Source organism: Patiria miniata, unplaced genomic scaffold (assembly GCF_015706575.1).
Source record: "Patiria miniata isolate m_02_andy unplaced genomic scaffold, ASM1570657v1 HiC_scaffold_27, whole genome shotgun sequence".
Lineage (NCBI taxonomy): Eukaryota > Metazoa > Echinodermata > Asteroidea > Valvatida > Asterinidae > Patiria > Patiria miniata.
This window is the reverse complement of record NW_024037066.1, coordinates 1,382,086-1,400,171: the sequence shown is the minus strand read 5'-3', so window position 1 is coordinate 1,400,171 and position 18,086 is coordinate 1,382,086. Positions and strand designations below refer to the sequence as shown.

At 38.8% G+C, this 18,086-nt stretch overlaps 1 protein-coding gene across 1 annotated transcript; it reads left to right on the top strand.

Annotated features, from left to right (window-relative positions):
- The first annotated feature begins 5,475 nt into the window (after positions 1-5,475).
- Positions 5,476-16,111, top strand: LOC119734551. Its single transcript, XM_038208086.1, has 4 exons — positions 5,476-5,490; positions 8,246-9,539; positions 9,960-10,075; positions 16,003-16,111. Exons 1-4 carry the CDS (start codon positions 5,483-5,485, stop codon positions 16,109-16,111), a joined length of 1,527 nt encoding a protein of 508 aa, XP_038064014.1. The 5' UTR covers positions 5,476-5,482.
- The last annotated feature ends 1,975 nt before the right edge of the window (positions 16,112-18,086 follow it).

Below are 18,086 nucleotides of genomic sequence, written 5' to 3'. Positions count from 1 at the left end.
TACTGGCCTCTAGGCACCTGGTGTGCACCTTTGAGCAATTTTGGTGAAGTTGGATTTTTGGGTGAAGAACTGACTTTTTCGATGATGCCGGCTATGGAAAACGTTGAAGTTTTGTGGGTATTTTTTTTAAATCTAAATGTTTCTATTCTCTCTGAATACTGAATGTAATGAGTTGAACTCTTCAGGGAATTCAGTACTTGCCTCAAGGCACCTGGTGTGAACTTTTGAGCAATTTTGGTGAAGTTGGATTTTTGGGTCAAAAACTGACTTTTCGATGATGCCGGCTATGGAAAACGTTGAAGTTTTGGGGGTATTTTTTCACAAATCTAAATGTTTCTATTCTCTCTGAATACTGAATGTAATGAGTTGAACTCTTCAGGGAATTCAGTACTGGCCTCTAGTCACCTGGTGTGAACCTTTGAGGAATTTTGGTGAAGTTGGATTTTTGGGTCAAAAACTGCCTTTTTCGACGATGCCGGCTATGGAAAACGTTGAAGTTTTGGGGTATTTTTGCAAAAATCTAAATGTTTCTATTCTCACTGAATACTAAATGTAATGAGTTTAACTCTTCAGGGAATTCAGTACTGGCCTCTAGGCACCTGGTGTGAACTTTTGTGCAATTTTGGTGAAGTGGGATTTTTGTTTCAAAAACTTACTTTTTCGATGATGCCGGCTATGGAAAACGTTGAAGTTTTGGGGGCATTTTGTAAAAATTAAAAATTTTTCTTTTCCCACTGGATACTGAATGTAATGAGTTGAACTCTTCAGGAAATTCAATTCTGGTCTCTAGGCACCCGGTGTGAACCTTTGAGCAATTTTGGTGAAGTTGGATTTTTGGGTGAAAAACTGACTTTTTCGATGATGCCGGCTATGGAAAACGTTGAAGTTTTGGGGGTATTTTTTTAAAAATCTAAATGTTTCTATTCTCACTGAATACTGAATGTAATGAGTTGAACTCTTCAGGGAATTCAGTACTGGCCTCTAGGCACCTGGTGTGAACTTTTGATGACTTTTGATGAATTTTGGTGAAGTTGGATTTTTGGGTCAAAACTGACTTTTTCGATGATGCCGGCTATGGAAAACGTTGAAGTTTTGGGGGTATTTTTTAAAAAATCTAAATGTTTCTTTTCTCACTGGATACTGAATGTAATGAGTTGAACTCTTCAGGGAATTCAGTACTGGCCTCTAGGCACCTGGTGTGAACCTTTGAGGAATTTTGGTGAAGTTGGATTTTTGGGTCAAAAACTGACTTGATCGATGATGCCGGCTATGGAAAACGTTGAAGTTTTGGGGTCATTTTGTAAAAATTAAAAATTTTCTTTTCGCACTGGATACTCAATGTAATGAGTTGAACTCTTCATGGAATTCAATTCTGGCCTCTACGCACCTGGTGTGAACCTTTGAGCAATTTTGGTGAAGTTGGATTTTTGGGTGAAAAACTGACTTTTTCGATGATGCCGGCTATGGAAAACGTTGAAGTTTTGTGGGTATTTTTTTTAAATCTAAATGTTTCTATTCTCTCTGAATACTGAATGTAATGAGTTGAACTCTTCAGGGAATTCAGTACTGGCCTCTAGGCACCTGGTGTGAACTTTTGAGCAATTTTGGTGAAGTTGGATTTTTGGGTCAAAACTTACTTTTTCGATGATGCCGGCTATGGAAAACGTTGAAGTTTTGGGGGTATTTTTCAAAAAATATTAAGGTTTCTTTTCTCACTGGATACTGAATGTAATGAGTTGAACTCTTCAGGGAATTCAGTACTGGCCTCTAGGCACCTGGTGTGAACTTTTGAGCAATTTTGGTGAAGTTGGATTTTTGGGTCAAAACTGACTTTTTCGATGATGCCGGCTATGGAAAACGTTGAAGTTTTGGGGTATTTTTAAAAAAATCAAAATGTTTCTTTTCTCACTGGATACTGAATGTAATGAGTTGAACTCTTCAGGGAATTCAGTACTGGCCTCTAGGCACCTGGTGTGAACTTTTGAGCAATTTTTTTGAAGTTGGATTTTTGGGTCAAAAACTGACTTTTTGATGATGCCGGCTATGGAAAACGTTGAAGTTTTGGGGGTATTTTTTCACAAATCTAAATGTTTCTATTCTCTCTGAATACTGAATGTAATGAGTTGAACTCTTCAGGGAATTCAGTACTGGCCTCTAGGCACCTGGAGTGAACTTTTGAGGAATTTTGGTGAAGTTGGATTTTTGGGTCAAAAACTGACTTTTCGATGATGCCGGCTATGGAAAACGTTGAAGTTTTGGGGGTATTTTTTCACAAATCTAAATGTTTCTATTCTCTCTGGATACTGAATGTAATGAGTTGAACTCTTCAGGGAATTCAGAACTGGCCTCTAGGCACCTGGTGTGAACTTTTGAGGAATTTTGGTGAAGTTGGATTTTTGGGTCAAAACTGACTTTTTCGATGATGCAGGCTATGGAAAACGTTGAAGTTTTGGGGTATTTTTTAAAAAATCTATATGTTTCTTTTCTCACTGGATACTGAATGTAATGAGTTGAACTCTTCAGGGAATTCAGTACTGGCCTCTAGGCACCTGGTGTGAACCTTTGAGGAATTTTGGTGAAGTTGGATTTTTGGGTCAAAAACTGACTTTTTCGATGATGCCGGCTATGGAAAACGTTGAAGTTTTGTGGGTATTTTTTTTAAAATCTAAATGTTTCTATTCTCTCTGAATACTGAATGTAATGAGTTGAACTCTTCAGGGAATTCAGTACTTGCCTCTAGGCACCTGGTGCGAACTTTTGAGCAATTTTGGTGAAGTTGGATTTTTGGGTCAAAACTGACTTTTTCGATAATGCCGGCTATGGAAAACGTTGAAGTTTTGGGGGTATTTTTAAAAAATCTAAATGTTTCTTTTCTCACTGGATACTGAATGTAATGAGTTGAACTCTTCAGGGAATTCAGTACTGGCCTCTAGGCACCTGGTGTGAACTTTTGAGCAATTTTGGTGAAGTTGGATTTTTGGGTCAAAGCTGACTTTTTTGATGATGCCGGCTATGGAAAACGTTGAAGTTTTGGGGCATTTTTAAAAAAATCTAAATGTTTCTTTTCTCACTGGATACTGAATGTAATGAGTTGAACTCTTCAGGGAATTCAGTACTGGCCTCTAGGCACCTGGTGTGAACTTTTGAGCAATTTTTTTGAAGTTGGATTTTTGGGTGAAAAACTGACTTTTTCGATGATGCCGGCTATGGAAAACGTTGAAGTTTTGGGGGTATTTTTTCACAAATCTAAATGTTTCTATTCTCTCTGAATACTGAATGTAATGTGTTGAACTCTTCAGGGAATTCAGTCCTGGCCTCTAGGCACCTGGTGTGAACTTTTGAGGAATTTTGGTGAAGTTGGATTTTTGGGTCAAAAACTGACTTTTTCGATGATGCCGGCTATGGAAAACGTTGAAGTTTTGGGGGTATTTTTTTAAAAATCTAAATGTTTCTATTCTCACTGAATACTGAATGTAATGAGTTGAACTCTTCAGGGAATTCAGTACTGGCCTCTAGGCACGTGGTGTGAACTTTTGTTGACTTTTGATGAATTTTGGTGAAGTTGGATTTTTGGGTCAAAACTGACTTTTTCGATGATGCCGACTATGGAAAACGTTGAAGTTTTGGGGGCATTTTGTAAAAATTAAAAAATTTTCTTTTCCCACTGGATACTGAATGTAATGAGTTGAACTCTTCAGGAAATTCAATTCTGGCCTCTAGGCACCTGGTGTGAACCTTTGAGCAATTTTGGTGAAGTTGGATTTTTGGGTGAAAAACTGACTTTTTGGATGATGCCGGCTATGGAAAACGTTGAAGTTTTGGGGGTATTTTTTTAAAAATCTAAATGTTTCTATTCTCACTGAATACTGAATGTAATGAGTTGAACTCTTCAGGGAATTCAGTACTTGCCTCTAGGCACCTGGTGTGAACTTTTGATGACTTTTGATGAATTTTGGTGAAGTTGGATTTTTGGGTCAAAACTGACTTTTTCGATGATGCCGGCTACGGAAAACGTTGAAGTTTTGGGGGTATTTTTTAAAAAATCTAAATGTTTCTTTTCTCACTGAATACTGAATGTAATGAGTTGAACTCTTCAGGGAATTCAGTACTGGCCTCTAGGCACCTGGTGTGAACCTTTGAGGAATTTTGGTGAAGGTGGATTTTTGGGTGAAAAACTGACTTTTTCGATGATGCCGGCTATGGAAAACGTTGAAGTTTTGGGGGTATTTTTGCAAAAATCTAAATGTTTCTATTCTCACTGAATACTGAATGAAAAGAGTTGAACTCTTCAGGGAATTCAGTACTGGCCTCTAGGCACCTGGTGTGAACTTTTGTGCAATTTTGGTGAAGTTGGATTTTTGGGTGAAAAACTGACTTTTCGATGATGCCGGCTATGGAAAACTTTGAAGTTTTGGGGGTATTTTTTCACAAATCTAAATGTTTCTATTCTCTCTGAATACTGAATGTAATGAGTTGAACTCTTCAGGGAATTCAGAACTGGCCTCTAGGCACCTGGTGTGAACCTTTGAGCAATTTTGGTGAAGTTGGATTTTTGGGTGAAAAACTGACTTTTTCGATGATGCCGGCTATGGAAAACGTTGAAGTTTTGGGGGTATTTTTTTAAAAATCTAAATGTTTCTTTTCTCACTGAATACTGAATGTAATGAGTTGAACTCTTCAGGGAATTCAGTACTGGCCTCTAGGCACCTGGTGTGCACCTTTGAGCAATTTTGGTGAAGTTGGATTTTTGGGTGAAAAACTGACTTTTTCGATGATGCCGGTTATGGAAAACGTTGAAGTTTTGGGGGTATTTTTTTTTAAATCTAAATGTTTCTATTCTCTCTGAATACTGAATGTAATGAGTTGAACTCTTCAGGGAATTCAGTACTGGCCTCTAGGCACCTGGTGTGAACTTTTGAGGAATTTTGGTGAAGTTGGATTTTTGGGTCAAAACTGACTTTTTCGATGATGCCGGCTATGGAAAACGTTGAAGTTTTGGGGGCATTTTAAAAAAAATCTAAATGTTTCTTTTCTCACTGGATACTGAATGTAATGAGTTGAACTCTTCAGGGAATTCAGTACTGGCCTCTAGGCACCTGGTGTGAACTTTTGAGCAATTTTGGTGAAGTTGGATTTTTGGGTCAAAAACTGACTTTTCGATGATGCCGGCTATGGAAAACGTTGAAGTTTGGGGGGTATTTTAAAAAAAATCTAAATGTTTCTTTTCTCACTGGATACTGAATGTAATGAGTTGAACTCTTCAGGGAATTCAGAACTGGCCTCTAGGCACCTGGTGTGAACTTTTGAGGAATTTTGGTGAACAGTCAGTCCGCAGCGCCAGCGATAATGAGGTCATATTACGCGATTTATTTGCAGCGCCCCACACACCGATCGGCCGCGAGACTTGCGCGTGATTTTTCGAGAGTTCGTTGGCTTTCGTACCAACTACACGTTCTAAAAACCCATACAGCTGACAGCCAAGATGGCGTGGTGAGTTTCTTGTGCGAATCTTTCCGAGTCGAATGATATAAATTTTGCCAATATAACTTGCTTTTTGACTGATTAATGACACCTGAAAGATGGCTAAACATATCAGGGTGATTTTGGAAGGTATTTTTGTAGGTGTGCCCTGACCCAGGAAGAAAAAAATATGGAAATCTCTCCCGATATTTGGCAAGACGAAAATACGTTCTTTCGTGTAATATAGATTTGGAGCTGTGGCGATTTCAATTTTTTTTTTATGAAGTAATTCTTGCGCGCGAGATTTCAGTTTTTACCCCTCAGCCGAGAGGCTCGAGGGGTATTGTCATCGCCTAGGGCGTCCGTCCGTCCGGATGTAGGGCCGTCCGTCCGTCCGTCCGTCCGTCCGGGCAGCTTAGTTTCCGGATGATAACTTGAGTTAGAAATGTTGTTTGGGGTTGTAACTTCGGTAGGGGGTTGCCCTTGGGAGTAGGCAAGTTGGGATTGGTTTTGAGGTCAAAAGGTCAAAGGTCAAGGTCACCGTGGTGAGTTAAATGTAAATGGTTTCCGGATGATAACTTGAGTTAGAAATGAGATTTTGGTGTCTAACTTTGGTAGGGGGTTGCCCTTGGGAGTAGGCAAGTTGGGATTGGTTTTGGGGTCAAAAGGTCAAAGGTCAAGGTCACCGTGGTGAGTTAAATGTAAATGGTTTCCGGATGATAACTTGAGTTAGAAATGAGATTTAGGTGTCTAACTTTGGTAGGGGTTGCCCTTGGGAGTAGGCAAGTTGGGATTGGTTTTGGGGTCAAAAGGTCAAAGGTCAAGGTCACCGTGGTGAGTTAAATGTAAATGGTTTCCGGATGATAACTTGAGTAAGAAATGAGATTTTGGTGTTTAACTTTGGTAGGGGGTTGCCCTTGGGAGTAGGCAAGTTGGGATTGGTTTTGAGGTCAAAAGGTCAAAGGTCAAGGTCACCGTGGTGAGTTAAATGTAAATGGTTTCCGGATGATAACTTGAGTTAGAAATGAGATTTTGGTGTCTAACTTTGGTAGGGGGTTGCCCTTGGGAGTAGGCAAGTTGGGATTGGTTTTGAGGTCAAAAGGTCAAAGGTCAAGGTCACCGTGGTGAGTTAAATGTAAATGGTTTCCGGATGATAACTTGAGTTAGAAATGAGATTTTGGTGTCTAACTTTGGTAGGGGGTTGCCCTTGGGAGTAGGCAAGTTGGGATTGGTTTTGGGGTCAAAAGGTCAAAGGTCAAGGTCACCGTGGTGAGTTAAATGTAAATGGTTTCCGGGTGATAACTTGAGTTAGAAATGAGATTTTGGTGTCTAACTTTGGTAGAGGGTTGCCCTTGGGAGTAGGCAAGTTGGGATTGGTTTTTGGGTCAAAAGGTCAAAGGTCAAGGTCACCATTGTGAGTTAAAGGTAAATGGTTTCCGGATGATAACTTGAGTTAGAAATGCGATTTTGGTGTCTAACTTTGGAAGAGGGTTCCCCTTGGGAGAAGGCAAGTTGGGATTGGTTTGGGGGTCAAAAGGTCAAAGGTCAAGGTCAGCATGGTGAGTTAAAGGTAAATGGTTTCCGGATGATAACTTGAGTTAGAAATGAGATTTTGGTGTCTGACTGAGGTAGGGGTTTGCCCTTGGGTACAGGCAAGTTGGGATTGGTTTTGGGGTCAAAAGGTCAAAGGTCAAGGTCACCGTGGTGAGTTCAATGTAAATGGTTCCGAATGATAACTTGAGTTAGAAATGAAATGTTGGTGTCTAACTTCGGTAGGGGGTTTCCCATTGGTACAGGCATGTTGGGACTGGTTCTGGGGTCAAAGGCCAAAGGTCAAGGTCACCACGTTGAGTTAAAGGTTAATGGTTTCCGGATGATAACTTGACTCTGGCTGAGGGGTTTCAACAGCAACGCTGTTATTTTCTCCAGATTTTCTCTACATGTGTGCATGTAATCAATGGTGATCACGGTCGTGTGCACAAACGACAATGCATTAACTTGGAACTAGCTAGCGATTTTAATGGATAGGCCTATTTTATTTGTTGTGGTGAATGTGATGTGAATTTTAATTTTTTTTGTTATGAATATGAATTGAAAATATTAATATATTATTATAGGCCTAGTGAATTTTTAATAATTATTGGCCGTATAGGAATGAATGTTGCAACCTGACGCCACTTCGGTGGTTAATTGTGCACAAAGACTATCATGACTATGGACATGATGGAGAGCCAAGAGCATTTTCTTAAGTATTTCCTAACAAAATTGGAAATGCTTCTCAGTTCCAACATTGTCCAAATTCATGTCTTATCATCATTTGTTTGCAATGACTGACCTTCATTCAGATGATATATGAAGAAAAAAGCAGCTTCCGACTGCAACAGTCTTTCCACCAACTAAAATCTAAATCTAAAACGATTCTCGATATCTATGTACATCATGTACATTTCTACATACATGCCTTTTGAATTTTTTTAAAATCATCATGCTAGTATTATTATTGTATGTATGTATGATGTACGTGTACATGTAGTTTGTACTGTACAATCATGTTGGGACTGAGTACTGACTGAAATCAACTCACGCGTATTCACAGTGGTCATCATTTTGATTTTTCGCAATACTTGTCTACTTTGATATGATTTCAAAATCATACAAGTTTTGTGATGGGGGACGAAAAAAAATTTGGAAGTTCTTAAAACTGCTAACGCTGTTCTTCATGTATGTCTTTTCATCAACATGTATGTCTTTTCATCAACATGTATGTTTTTCCATCTGTTTTAAGGTCATGGCGACCACCTGTCTGGCCAAGCACGTCTAACTCTGGAAAGGCTAAAGTATTCGTGATAGGAGATTCGCTGACAAAATATTTAGAGGCCAACATTGAGAGTCCATTGGTGGATGTAGATGTTTACACGCAACGTGGTGGAACAATTTCCAGTATACACAAGAGCCTACGTCATTCAGAGTTCAGGATTCCAGAAGCCCCAGACATTGTCCTTATTCACGTCGGAACCAACAATCTTCAGTATGGGTTTCTTCATAGTAACATTGAAGAATTCAAGTTGCTTCTCGCAACATTACGTGAGGTGTTCCCCTTGACAAAAATTGTTGTCAGTGCCATCTTACCCCGGCATGACAGTGAGGCACTAGACACATCTAGAATGCATCACAATGTTGCAATTGGCATCTTGTGTGCCAAAGTTGGTTGCAACTTTGTTGATTTTGGCAATGAGTTCAGTAGGTGGGCATACGCCTGGGATGGTCTGCATCTCAACTGGGATGGCAATGCTTTGTTCGGAGAGGCGGTACAGAGATACCTCCAGAAAATGCTAGAGGTTAAACTTAAGCGACTCCCCTTTGTCCCACGTGAACTAAAGAAATTAGTTCGTCAGCACACAAGGAAGAAGAAGGGTTCTTCACAATCGCCATCCCCAACAAAGTCAGCATCTCCACCGTCCCCATCTACTGCCACGACATGTGCTATGCAAACTCCTGCCCAACAGCCAAGCAACTCAACTTCCTTGCCAAGTCTATCATCACTGACTCCTGCCAGTCCAACTCTTGCCTCGCCACCTACCCCTTTGCCAAATACCGCCGCTGCTGGTGCTAAGAAAACTCCCAACCCACAAGCCCCCCCTTCGCCAACTCCTGCCATGCCAAGCCTTGTCTCACCTTCTAGTTCTATTCTACCACCTCCAGCCTCACCATCCAATACCAAGAAGTCAGTCTCATCTTCCAGGCCTTCCTCACGATCGTATGGCAAAGGAAGAAAGCTGACCCCATCATTGGCTACTGTCAGGAAGAAGCTGAGGCGCTGTATTGTACACATTTTTGACGACGATGGATTTTGCCTACTAGGATTGTTTCCACCTAAACAGGTCAATTGCTATGTCAAACCATTGGCAGCAATGGCAACTTTGCCATACGAGATCAGGGAGGGGAAGTCTACAAGCGTAGGAGCAACCCTTGAAGTGCCGAAAGCTGACTCTCCGTATGTTTCTAGCCGGAAGAGAGGCAAACAAAGGCGTCGAGCAACAAGGAGAATCAAAAAGAGAAGACGGCGACGAAAGTTCAAGGTTTGCAAAACGTACTTTCCCATTGCAGTAAAAATATGTACCTGTAATGAATATTTGGCTAAAATAAGCATGCTCGTTGGTTCTTATTTACTTTACTTAGTACTGTTGCATGTATAACGCACAAACATCCATTATAACAAACACTTTACGGACTCCATGTTGTGTTCTTTGAAGTGGTGTCTGACTGCAGCTACTACATTTCCATGCGCAATTTACACTTTCATTTTCATGCCTAAGAAACATTGCTCTACTTCATTGGAATACATGAAAACCTTTCTCCAGATTTAGCATTGGAAGTGTTGCCATTTTTTATTTTTAAACTCATTATTAGTGTGTCCAATCCAAATTTGTTTGAAATATAGATGGTAGCTTCCACTGTCAGATCAGTTATTTTGAAACTGCCCTTGTTTTTTTGTGCAGGAGACGTATGAGTGCCATGTATCTTCTCAGCAGTCCCGGCAATCATCGATGCATTCCCAAGCAAGCCCAAGTACCTCTACGTCTAGTCAGCCCATGCTGTTGCAGGGTGAAGACAGGTAAAGGGGATTAAACCAGCCCCCCTGTAAGAAACACTTGTGCGGTCCTTGCAATTTGTGTCAAAAAACAAAAGCAGCAAGTAGATGGTTTCATTTGGCTACACTAAAAAATACCCAACTAAGTATGTATTTAAATCAACGGTTCCTCATTTGGCACAAGATGCATGTATATGTAATGCATGTCGCCACAAGTATGTTAAAAAAATGAAAAATCCTGTGTACACACCAGAAAAAACACGTGCCAAAAAGAGGGAGATTTGTTTTTTGAACAGTTTTGGCCAGTGTAGTTCTGTGTCTGTTGTGGATAGTTCATTTTCTCTGGACCAATTTAAAGCTTGTTTTGGAATAAGCCAGTGTTTAGAAATCCCTGATTCTATTCCACTGTGCAGTGCGCACAAATCACAAAAACGGAATTGGAACACTAATGCAAAGTGTTCTGTATGTGCTGTCTTCCTACCCTCCTTTACAAGAAAGTATTATTGTGTTAATCTAGATGTTGAGCAAGTCTATCTACATTTAAAAGTTTCAAAAGATGAAGCGATCATAAATGAATCCAGTTACTTGTGCTATAGTTGTTACTCGGTTGCAAAAAGGGAGGTTGTGCCCAAAATAAGTTTAGAAGATGTAGAAATTAGTTTGCATCTCCGTGAAGAAGACTCCTCTCATGTTAATACTGCCCTGCATAATTCTTACATGGAGCTTTGTAAGATGTGTCGAAGTGATGAAGCATTTCTCCTGGCAGATGCTTTTGACTGTTTTCTTTCTTTTCTGAATACTGAGTGCAGTAAGGAATCAGTAGATAATGACACATGTTTCGATCAATGTAAAAGTGCCTGCACAAGTAGATGGTTGCTTTCAAAAATCTTGGGAAAATTCTGTGATTTGTTAGAAGTACACAAGATGGCAAGAAAACAAAGCATTTTATTAGTATTTAGGAATCTGGATTTGAGGAAGGCCCTACATTTATCTTGTTGGAGGTTACGCCATGAGAAAAAGAAACGCAAGAGCAAATCCCTTCAGGTCATTGCAATAAATCTGCCTTTGGTCATCCTGGAGATGTTGGTTCCATGGCACAGAGTGTTCTTCCACTGATTAATGAAAAACTCAGACATCAGTCAAAGCGTATAACAGAACACTACACAAGAAACCCCTGTGAAATAGCCTCTTTTGATTTTGATTCTCTCATAGAAATGATTGACCCACTTATTTGGAACACTGTCGCTGTATTGACTGCCAATGCCGATGAGCTTAAGTATTTTAGGAGCAGTGAGTTAATATGGAACCAGAAGAAGGTGATGTTTCCCACTTACTCAAAGTTACATGGAAAGCAGCGTCGTAATAGAAGAGTCATATTGATCATGTGTATGCAGTTTGTTTACAGTGAAACAAATAATTACCCTTTCCACATCACCACTGCAAATATCATTAAAAGACTTTCACATTCCTCAAAGCTGATGAAGTTATTTAATCAGTCAGGGCTCTGCACATCCGAAGACACTTTAGACAGATATTTAGAACACGTCAAACAGCTCTGTCAGCAATCAGGACTTTTGTCATCTCTTGATTTAAATTCCTTTTCTGTGGTAACTATTGATAATATCGATGTTCTTGCCAGTCAGGCAGCAATTACTTCAAAGGGATCAGGCAGAAGTTGGCATGGAACATCAGTCATGGCTCAACAGCCCATGCCCCTCACTGAAAAGTTAAGTGCTGTTGGAGAGTTGATTGGAACTGATGTTCACTCTAAAGTCCCTGACTTCAAAATAATACAAATATATGGTGATGGTCGGTGCTTTTACAGGTGCATTGCTTCATACAGTAGACATGATTTGCTCTTTTGTGAGAGAAATGAAGTGGGCATTCCCACAAACAATGATGACTTTCAACTGGAGCAGCAAATTGCTGATAATATCAGACATTGTGTTTGTCTACATCTTGAGATGTTTACTGCTTCATTAGAATTGCTTCCTGAAGTGATCAAACGGGTTTACTTAGAGTCGTCAAATAAGGTATTCTATTCATCTTTCTCAGAAAAGATAGTGGATAACAGAAAGTCTGGAACGTATGCTAGTAATTTAGAAATATGCTCTCTTGTGTGTGTTTTACGGATGGAAATTTGCATTTATCAGAGAATGGTTCAAGGTTTGAAATTAGTTGCTAAATATCCACCTGAGAAACTTTCAGAGTATCACATTTGTTTACTGTATAGTCCTGGAACTAATGACTTGGCTGGCCATTTTGATTTACTTTACTGCAGGAGCTGTAGACCAGATATTGACGGTCTTAACTTAAATGAGAATCAGGGCTTGCATGTACCGGTACATGGTTATGAACTGGAAGATTATTTCACTAATTGGCATGTTGCAGTCCATGAATCCAATGCTCAAACAAAGCCTGATTTAATTGAGCTCATATCAGGAAGTGTAGCTGAACCTGATAAGTCGAATGAACATGACCCAGTTGTACACGCAGTTGATTCGGTATCATCACCATGTGACAATGCATTTATCTCTAAACAGGGTAGCGCCGTCAATCATAAGCCCTCAGTTAGAAGACTTGTTCAGGATTTCAATTTGACTGTCCCCGAGAAGTCTCAGTTTTCATCACCTCTCTTTAAAACATTTATACGACAGCAGTTGACTGTAGACAGTTTCTTTCCATCTGATGAAGAAAAAGTCTGTGAAAGAAAATTGGAGCGTGACGTTTTCATGCATATAATTGAGAGGTATGTTTCTGTCGTCAAATTCACAGAGCACTATGTACCCGGTATGAAATGTAATATGATGCTGCATTCAAAACCTCGATGTGAACAGTCCAAATTTGCATATTTACATGTCTTAAATGAAAAGGCTGATTGCGCCCAGACTCTTAAATCGGTGATTGGCCTTTTGTATGACTTGTTTAAAGTGTCAAAATCAATCAATCACCTCGTTCTAGCTGGGGATGGAGCAACAATAAAGATATTGCTTGATGTGAAAAAGGAGTATGGAGACATACTTGACTGGGTCATTCCATATGTAGGAGACTGGCATATATTAAAAAATTTCCAAGAGGTGTTGATGAAAATATTTTGGGATGCTGGGCTCAAAGACATTGCCAAGACAACGCATAAAGGCAACACCCTGACCAACTTAAAATCTGGTGGAAACTTTAAAAGAACACACCGATTTTTGCTTCAAGTTTATGAGGCAATATATATTTATCAGTTCAAGTGTTTCCTTGATTTTAGACGGGGTAAACCAGATACACTGTGCACCATCGATAATGAAGAGTTACACAAAATTGTCCAAAATGTTGTGGATCTAGTGCATGTTCAAGGTGACTTCTGTGAGTATGCAGGGATGGAGGAATTTGTTGCCAGGATACATGTAAGACTCCATGAGTTTTTACCAGCCTTGCTTAATGAGTTTTCCGAGTTTTGTAATACTATGGCAAAAAAATATGAAACATTCAAATTCTGGAATAGATTCCTGAAAGAAGATTGTTTTGGCTACATACAGTTGTGGATCGCCATAAGAACTGGCGATTGGAATATGCGTCAGGTTGCCCTAAAGAAAATGGTTCCTTTGTTCTATGCCTTTGACAGGCAGAATTATTCAAAAATTATTCCTGTTCATTTAAGTCACATGCATGGCCTTCCAGAGTACATACTTGACCACTTTAAGAATGGAGGTTTTGTATCTAGCATACGTGGGGTGAATTTTTCCTCTGTGGTTTTGATGAAGCTCATGAAATGCTCATAAACAAGGATTGTAAAATGGCATTGTCTCGAGGATTGCCAACAAATATGGACAAGATTACAGGAACAATAGAATTTCAAGCCCGTCTTGTTGATAATTTTCAGCAGCAAATTTCATTTCACTCTTCATCGGGACATCTTCAAAGAGATTTTTCTCCTTCTGTGATCAAAGCTGAACTGGAAAATGTGAAAACTTACTTTTCTAAGGCTAGCGAAAGCATTATCTTTCAGAATGATCAGCAACCAATTTTGATGCACGCCTTTGAAGCTAAACCTGCCTCAAAGGTTCAGCAAAAAAGTTTGTTATCGTACAGAGATGTTGGACTGTCGTCATATGACAATTATGTTCGTTTCTGCATTTTGAAAGAGTCCAGTTTAGCTAAACCTGTAACAAGGAAACATCGTCTTCGAACTTTTGCAAAGGAGAAAGTCACAAAGCGAACAATTAATTACCTGGAAAAAGAAAAAAAATTAATAACACTCTGTTATAAACGGACAATCGCATTTTCCGAAGAACACAACCAGCCTATCAATCAATTGCTCCAATTTATTGAAACACCTAGAGCTCTTTGTACTCCATCTGGTTTACCCTGCAAAGGTGCTAAGTATGTGATGTATGGCCTTCTTGGCAAGAGGTATGCAGGGACATGCTCACCTGTGAAAGATGCATATGTTTTCCCCTCAGGCACATGTTTAATAGCAGAAGGTATGAATATTATTTATTCAAATCCCCTGCCAGGCTTCAAAACCTTTGTAGAATATGCTCATATGATTGTGTCAAGATGGGTGACGCCATTTTTTAAGAAAAAATATATGGAAGTGCGCATCCTTTTTGATCAAGTATGCTCACAAGGTATATCTCCCAAAAGTTTTGAAAGGCAAGAAGGGACGCTGGGATAGACGATGAAGTAGAAGTTTATTCACTCATAGCTGACAAAACTCCTCTCCCAACAAGTTGGTCAAAGTTTCTGAAAATAAGGCAAAATAAACAGAAACTTTGTAAATATCTATCACACAAATTTTTAGAAATTGTCCCATCCACTTTACAGTCATCTGATCAACTTTTTGTTACATCAGGCGGCGCGCGCTTCATAGATGATGAGTCTGTCACACATGATATGACAGGAATGTGTGTTTCTATGAATGGAGTAGTCCCACATGAAATAATTCATAATCATGAAGAAAGTGACACCCAAATCTGGTTGCATGTAAGAGAAACTGCATGTCCAACTGTACACATATACTCATTAGATCGGGATATAGGTATGATTGGATTGCCGTTTAATTTTCGTAATAAAATTGTTGTAATTCAATTCAAGGCCTCTTCAACAGAAGAAAAATTTCTTGATATTGATGTTCTCAGATCTGCTCTTTCAAGTGATACAGACCTTGCGCCTTTATTGAAACAAGGACACGATGTTCATAAGATAATCCAAATCTTATATATTGTTACTGGCTGCGATTTTGTTTCTTACTTTGCACGGCTTGGGAAAAGTACCTTTTTGAAAGTATTTGTTTAGTTTTCAGATTTTATATCAGGAAGTTCTCTACCGGAGACATGTGGTCAGCTATCTTTTACTGATCTTCATGTTAATCATGAGCTTGGACTGTTATCATTTTATAGATTAGTTGGTTGTGTTTATTTCCAAGCAAATCGTGCTTCTTTAAATCAACATGCCAGTAATCCTGTCGAGCTTTTCAATAGTATTGAGGCGTCAACAGTATTTGAACATCACTGTAAATTTCTGTCCATTATCCGCAAAGCATCTTGGCAGGGTGTTTATGAGGATACATTGCTACCCTCTGACTCTGCACTGTCCTTCCATTGGCTGAGATCATGTTGGGTAAGCCAAGTGTGGGGCACAGCAATGCAGCCAATGTTCAATTACCCAGACTTAAATCTGTATGGTTGGCAACATGATAATGATTCTGATGAAGTACAGATTGTATGGGATTCACCAGCAAACATGGACAAAATTCGTAAAAATGTATTGCACTTAACAAGAGGTTGCGCATGTGCCAAAAGCAAGTGTTTGACGAAACAATGCAAATGTAGGAAAATTAACGAAGCATGTGGGCCTGGATGCACATGCAGAAATTGTGGTAATTTACCTGTATCAAGTGTACATTTGCCTACACCAGAGCCTGTTATTTCTGATGATGAGTCTCTGCTCTCTTGCTCATCCAGCAGTGATGAAGAGTTTGTAGACAATGACGTTTCTGTGCCTTCTAATGATATCGGTGATCTAACCGACAGTTTCTTCTCTGAAGACAGTATGTCAGAAGATGAGCTTTGAAACTACAAATATGTATCTTAGGCCTGATTACAATATCAATGAAAAGTGGTGAATTTCTTTTGTAATCTGTTAAATGTTTTAGTGTGTTGTCTTTTAAACACTTGTAGCGTACAATGTAAGTAGTAGAGCTTTTATTTTCATTTATATTCTAGCTAAATGTTTAGTGTAAAACCATTATTCTGGCACAAGTTCAAGAAATTTAATCGGTATAATTCAAATACACTTCATTATGTTAATTCAAAGGGAGTAAAATGAAGCGGGTTATGTAATTTGAATGCAAACTTATTTTAATGCATGTGAAATATTTTGGTTTTATGTTCTGAAACTTGCTGCGGTTTACTTTGTTGTTAATATTTCAAGTCTTTCAGGTAAAGCAAAGGTGCTATCTTACTTAATTGCCAGTACAGCAGCTGAGTTATTAATGTGTGCTTCAACTATAAATACTCTTTGCTAATTAAGTTGTTTAAATGCCAAAAAGAAAGTATTCAAAACTATTTATTTATGCATTGCAAAATATCTTAGACGAGTACCATTTACTCTATACGGGTTTCGAAGTAAACGGTTGTATTGGAAGTTAAAGTGAACATTATGACATATATTTTTTATTTTAGTTTCATATCCACTGTACATGCCATAAGTTTAATTTTCCAAGAGAAAAGACTTTTTATCATTTTATCATTAACTGTGTTTATGTATAGTTGAGTTTTTGATGCAGACTTGTTATTGTGTATGTGTCAATCATGCAGTTATTGATTCTGCACTTTTTTTTCAGAAACAAAACCACCGGTATGGTTGATATATGATGGAGATTGTGATAATACATGTACATGTACTTGCGTACTAATACGGGTTATATGATTTCCAATCAGTGTGAAATGCAGTTTTTTTGGCCGGTGTCAGACTGTTTCATTTTCTTTATGAAACTTTTTAGTTACTCTTAAATTTTATGGTACGAAATGAATACAGAGTATGCACAAAACAGCAGGGTAAAATATTGCAGTTGGTGATAAAGAGGTTTTCTATAGTGTCAATTTTTTATGTTTTGAATGTGTGTAATGTAACAATGTTGTTTGTAACGAAATAAAAGAGTTAACAGTCGAAAAAAAAAAGATTTCAGATTTACTTTCTCCTTCATTGCAAATGTTCACATTTTGGGGTGGGGTGAGATTCCAGACATGTTTTCAGTTAAGATATATGACTGCCGAAAGGATAGCTTTAAAAATGAAATAATAAATAATAAAACAAATTTATAAGTAAGGTGATTGTTACATCAGTATCCCCCAAAACTTCCCAAGTTAAAACAATTCTGGACAGAAAACGATATACAAATCCATAACTTGCACACGAACTACATGTTTACATGTACATCCGGGAATTGTAAGAAGCGATTGCCTCGACCAATCAGCGAGCAGGAAAATTTCCAGCGATCATGGCGGCATGATCGCTTCGATGTTTTCGGAGATCGCTGGAAAATCGATGTGCCCTGACCCAGGTAAACAGGCAGTTGTTTAAATACGTACTGATTTTGGAACAATATGAAATAATCTGTCTATTTTGTGTGAAGACGAGTTGTGGTGCCATTGGATTGGATTTTTGGATTTTGGGTGAAAAACTGACTTTTTTGATGATGCCGGCTATGGAAAACGTTGAAGTTTTGGGGGTATTTTTTTAAAAATCTAAATGTTTCTTTTCTCACTGAATACTGAATGTAATGAGTTGAACTCTTCAGGGAATTCAGTACTGGCCTCTAGGCACCTGGTGTGCACCTTTGAGCAATTTTGGTGAAGTTGGATTTTTGGGTGAAAAACTTACTTTTTCGATGATGCCGGTTATGGAAAACGTTGAAGTTTTGGGGGTATTTTTTAAAAATCTAAATGTTTCTATTCTCTTTCAATACTGAATGTAATGAGTTGAACTCTTCAGGGAATTCAGTACTGGCCTCTAGGCACCTGGTGTGAACTTTTGAGGAATTTTG

Excerpts from the sequence above, each read along its gene's own strand:
- LOC119734551 (XM_038208086.1), top strand. Across the intron at positions 9,540-9,959 it reads GACGGCGACGAAAGTTCAAG|GAGACGTATGAGTGCCATGT; the intron begins GTTTGCAAAACG and ends TTTTTTGTGCAG. Across the intron at positions 10,076-16,002 it reads CTGTTGCAGGGTGAAGACAG|CAGTGATGAAGAGTTTGTAG; the intron begins GTAAAGGGGATT and ends TTGCTCATCCAG.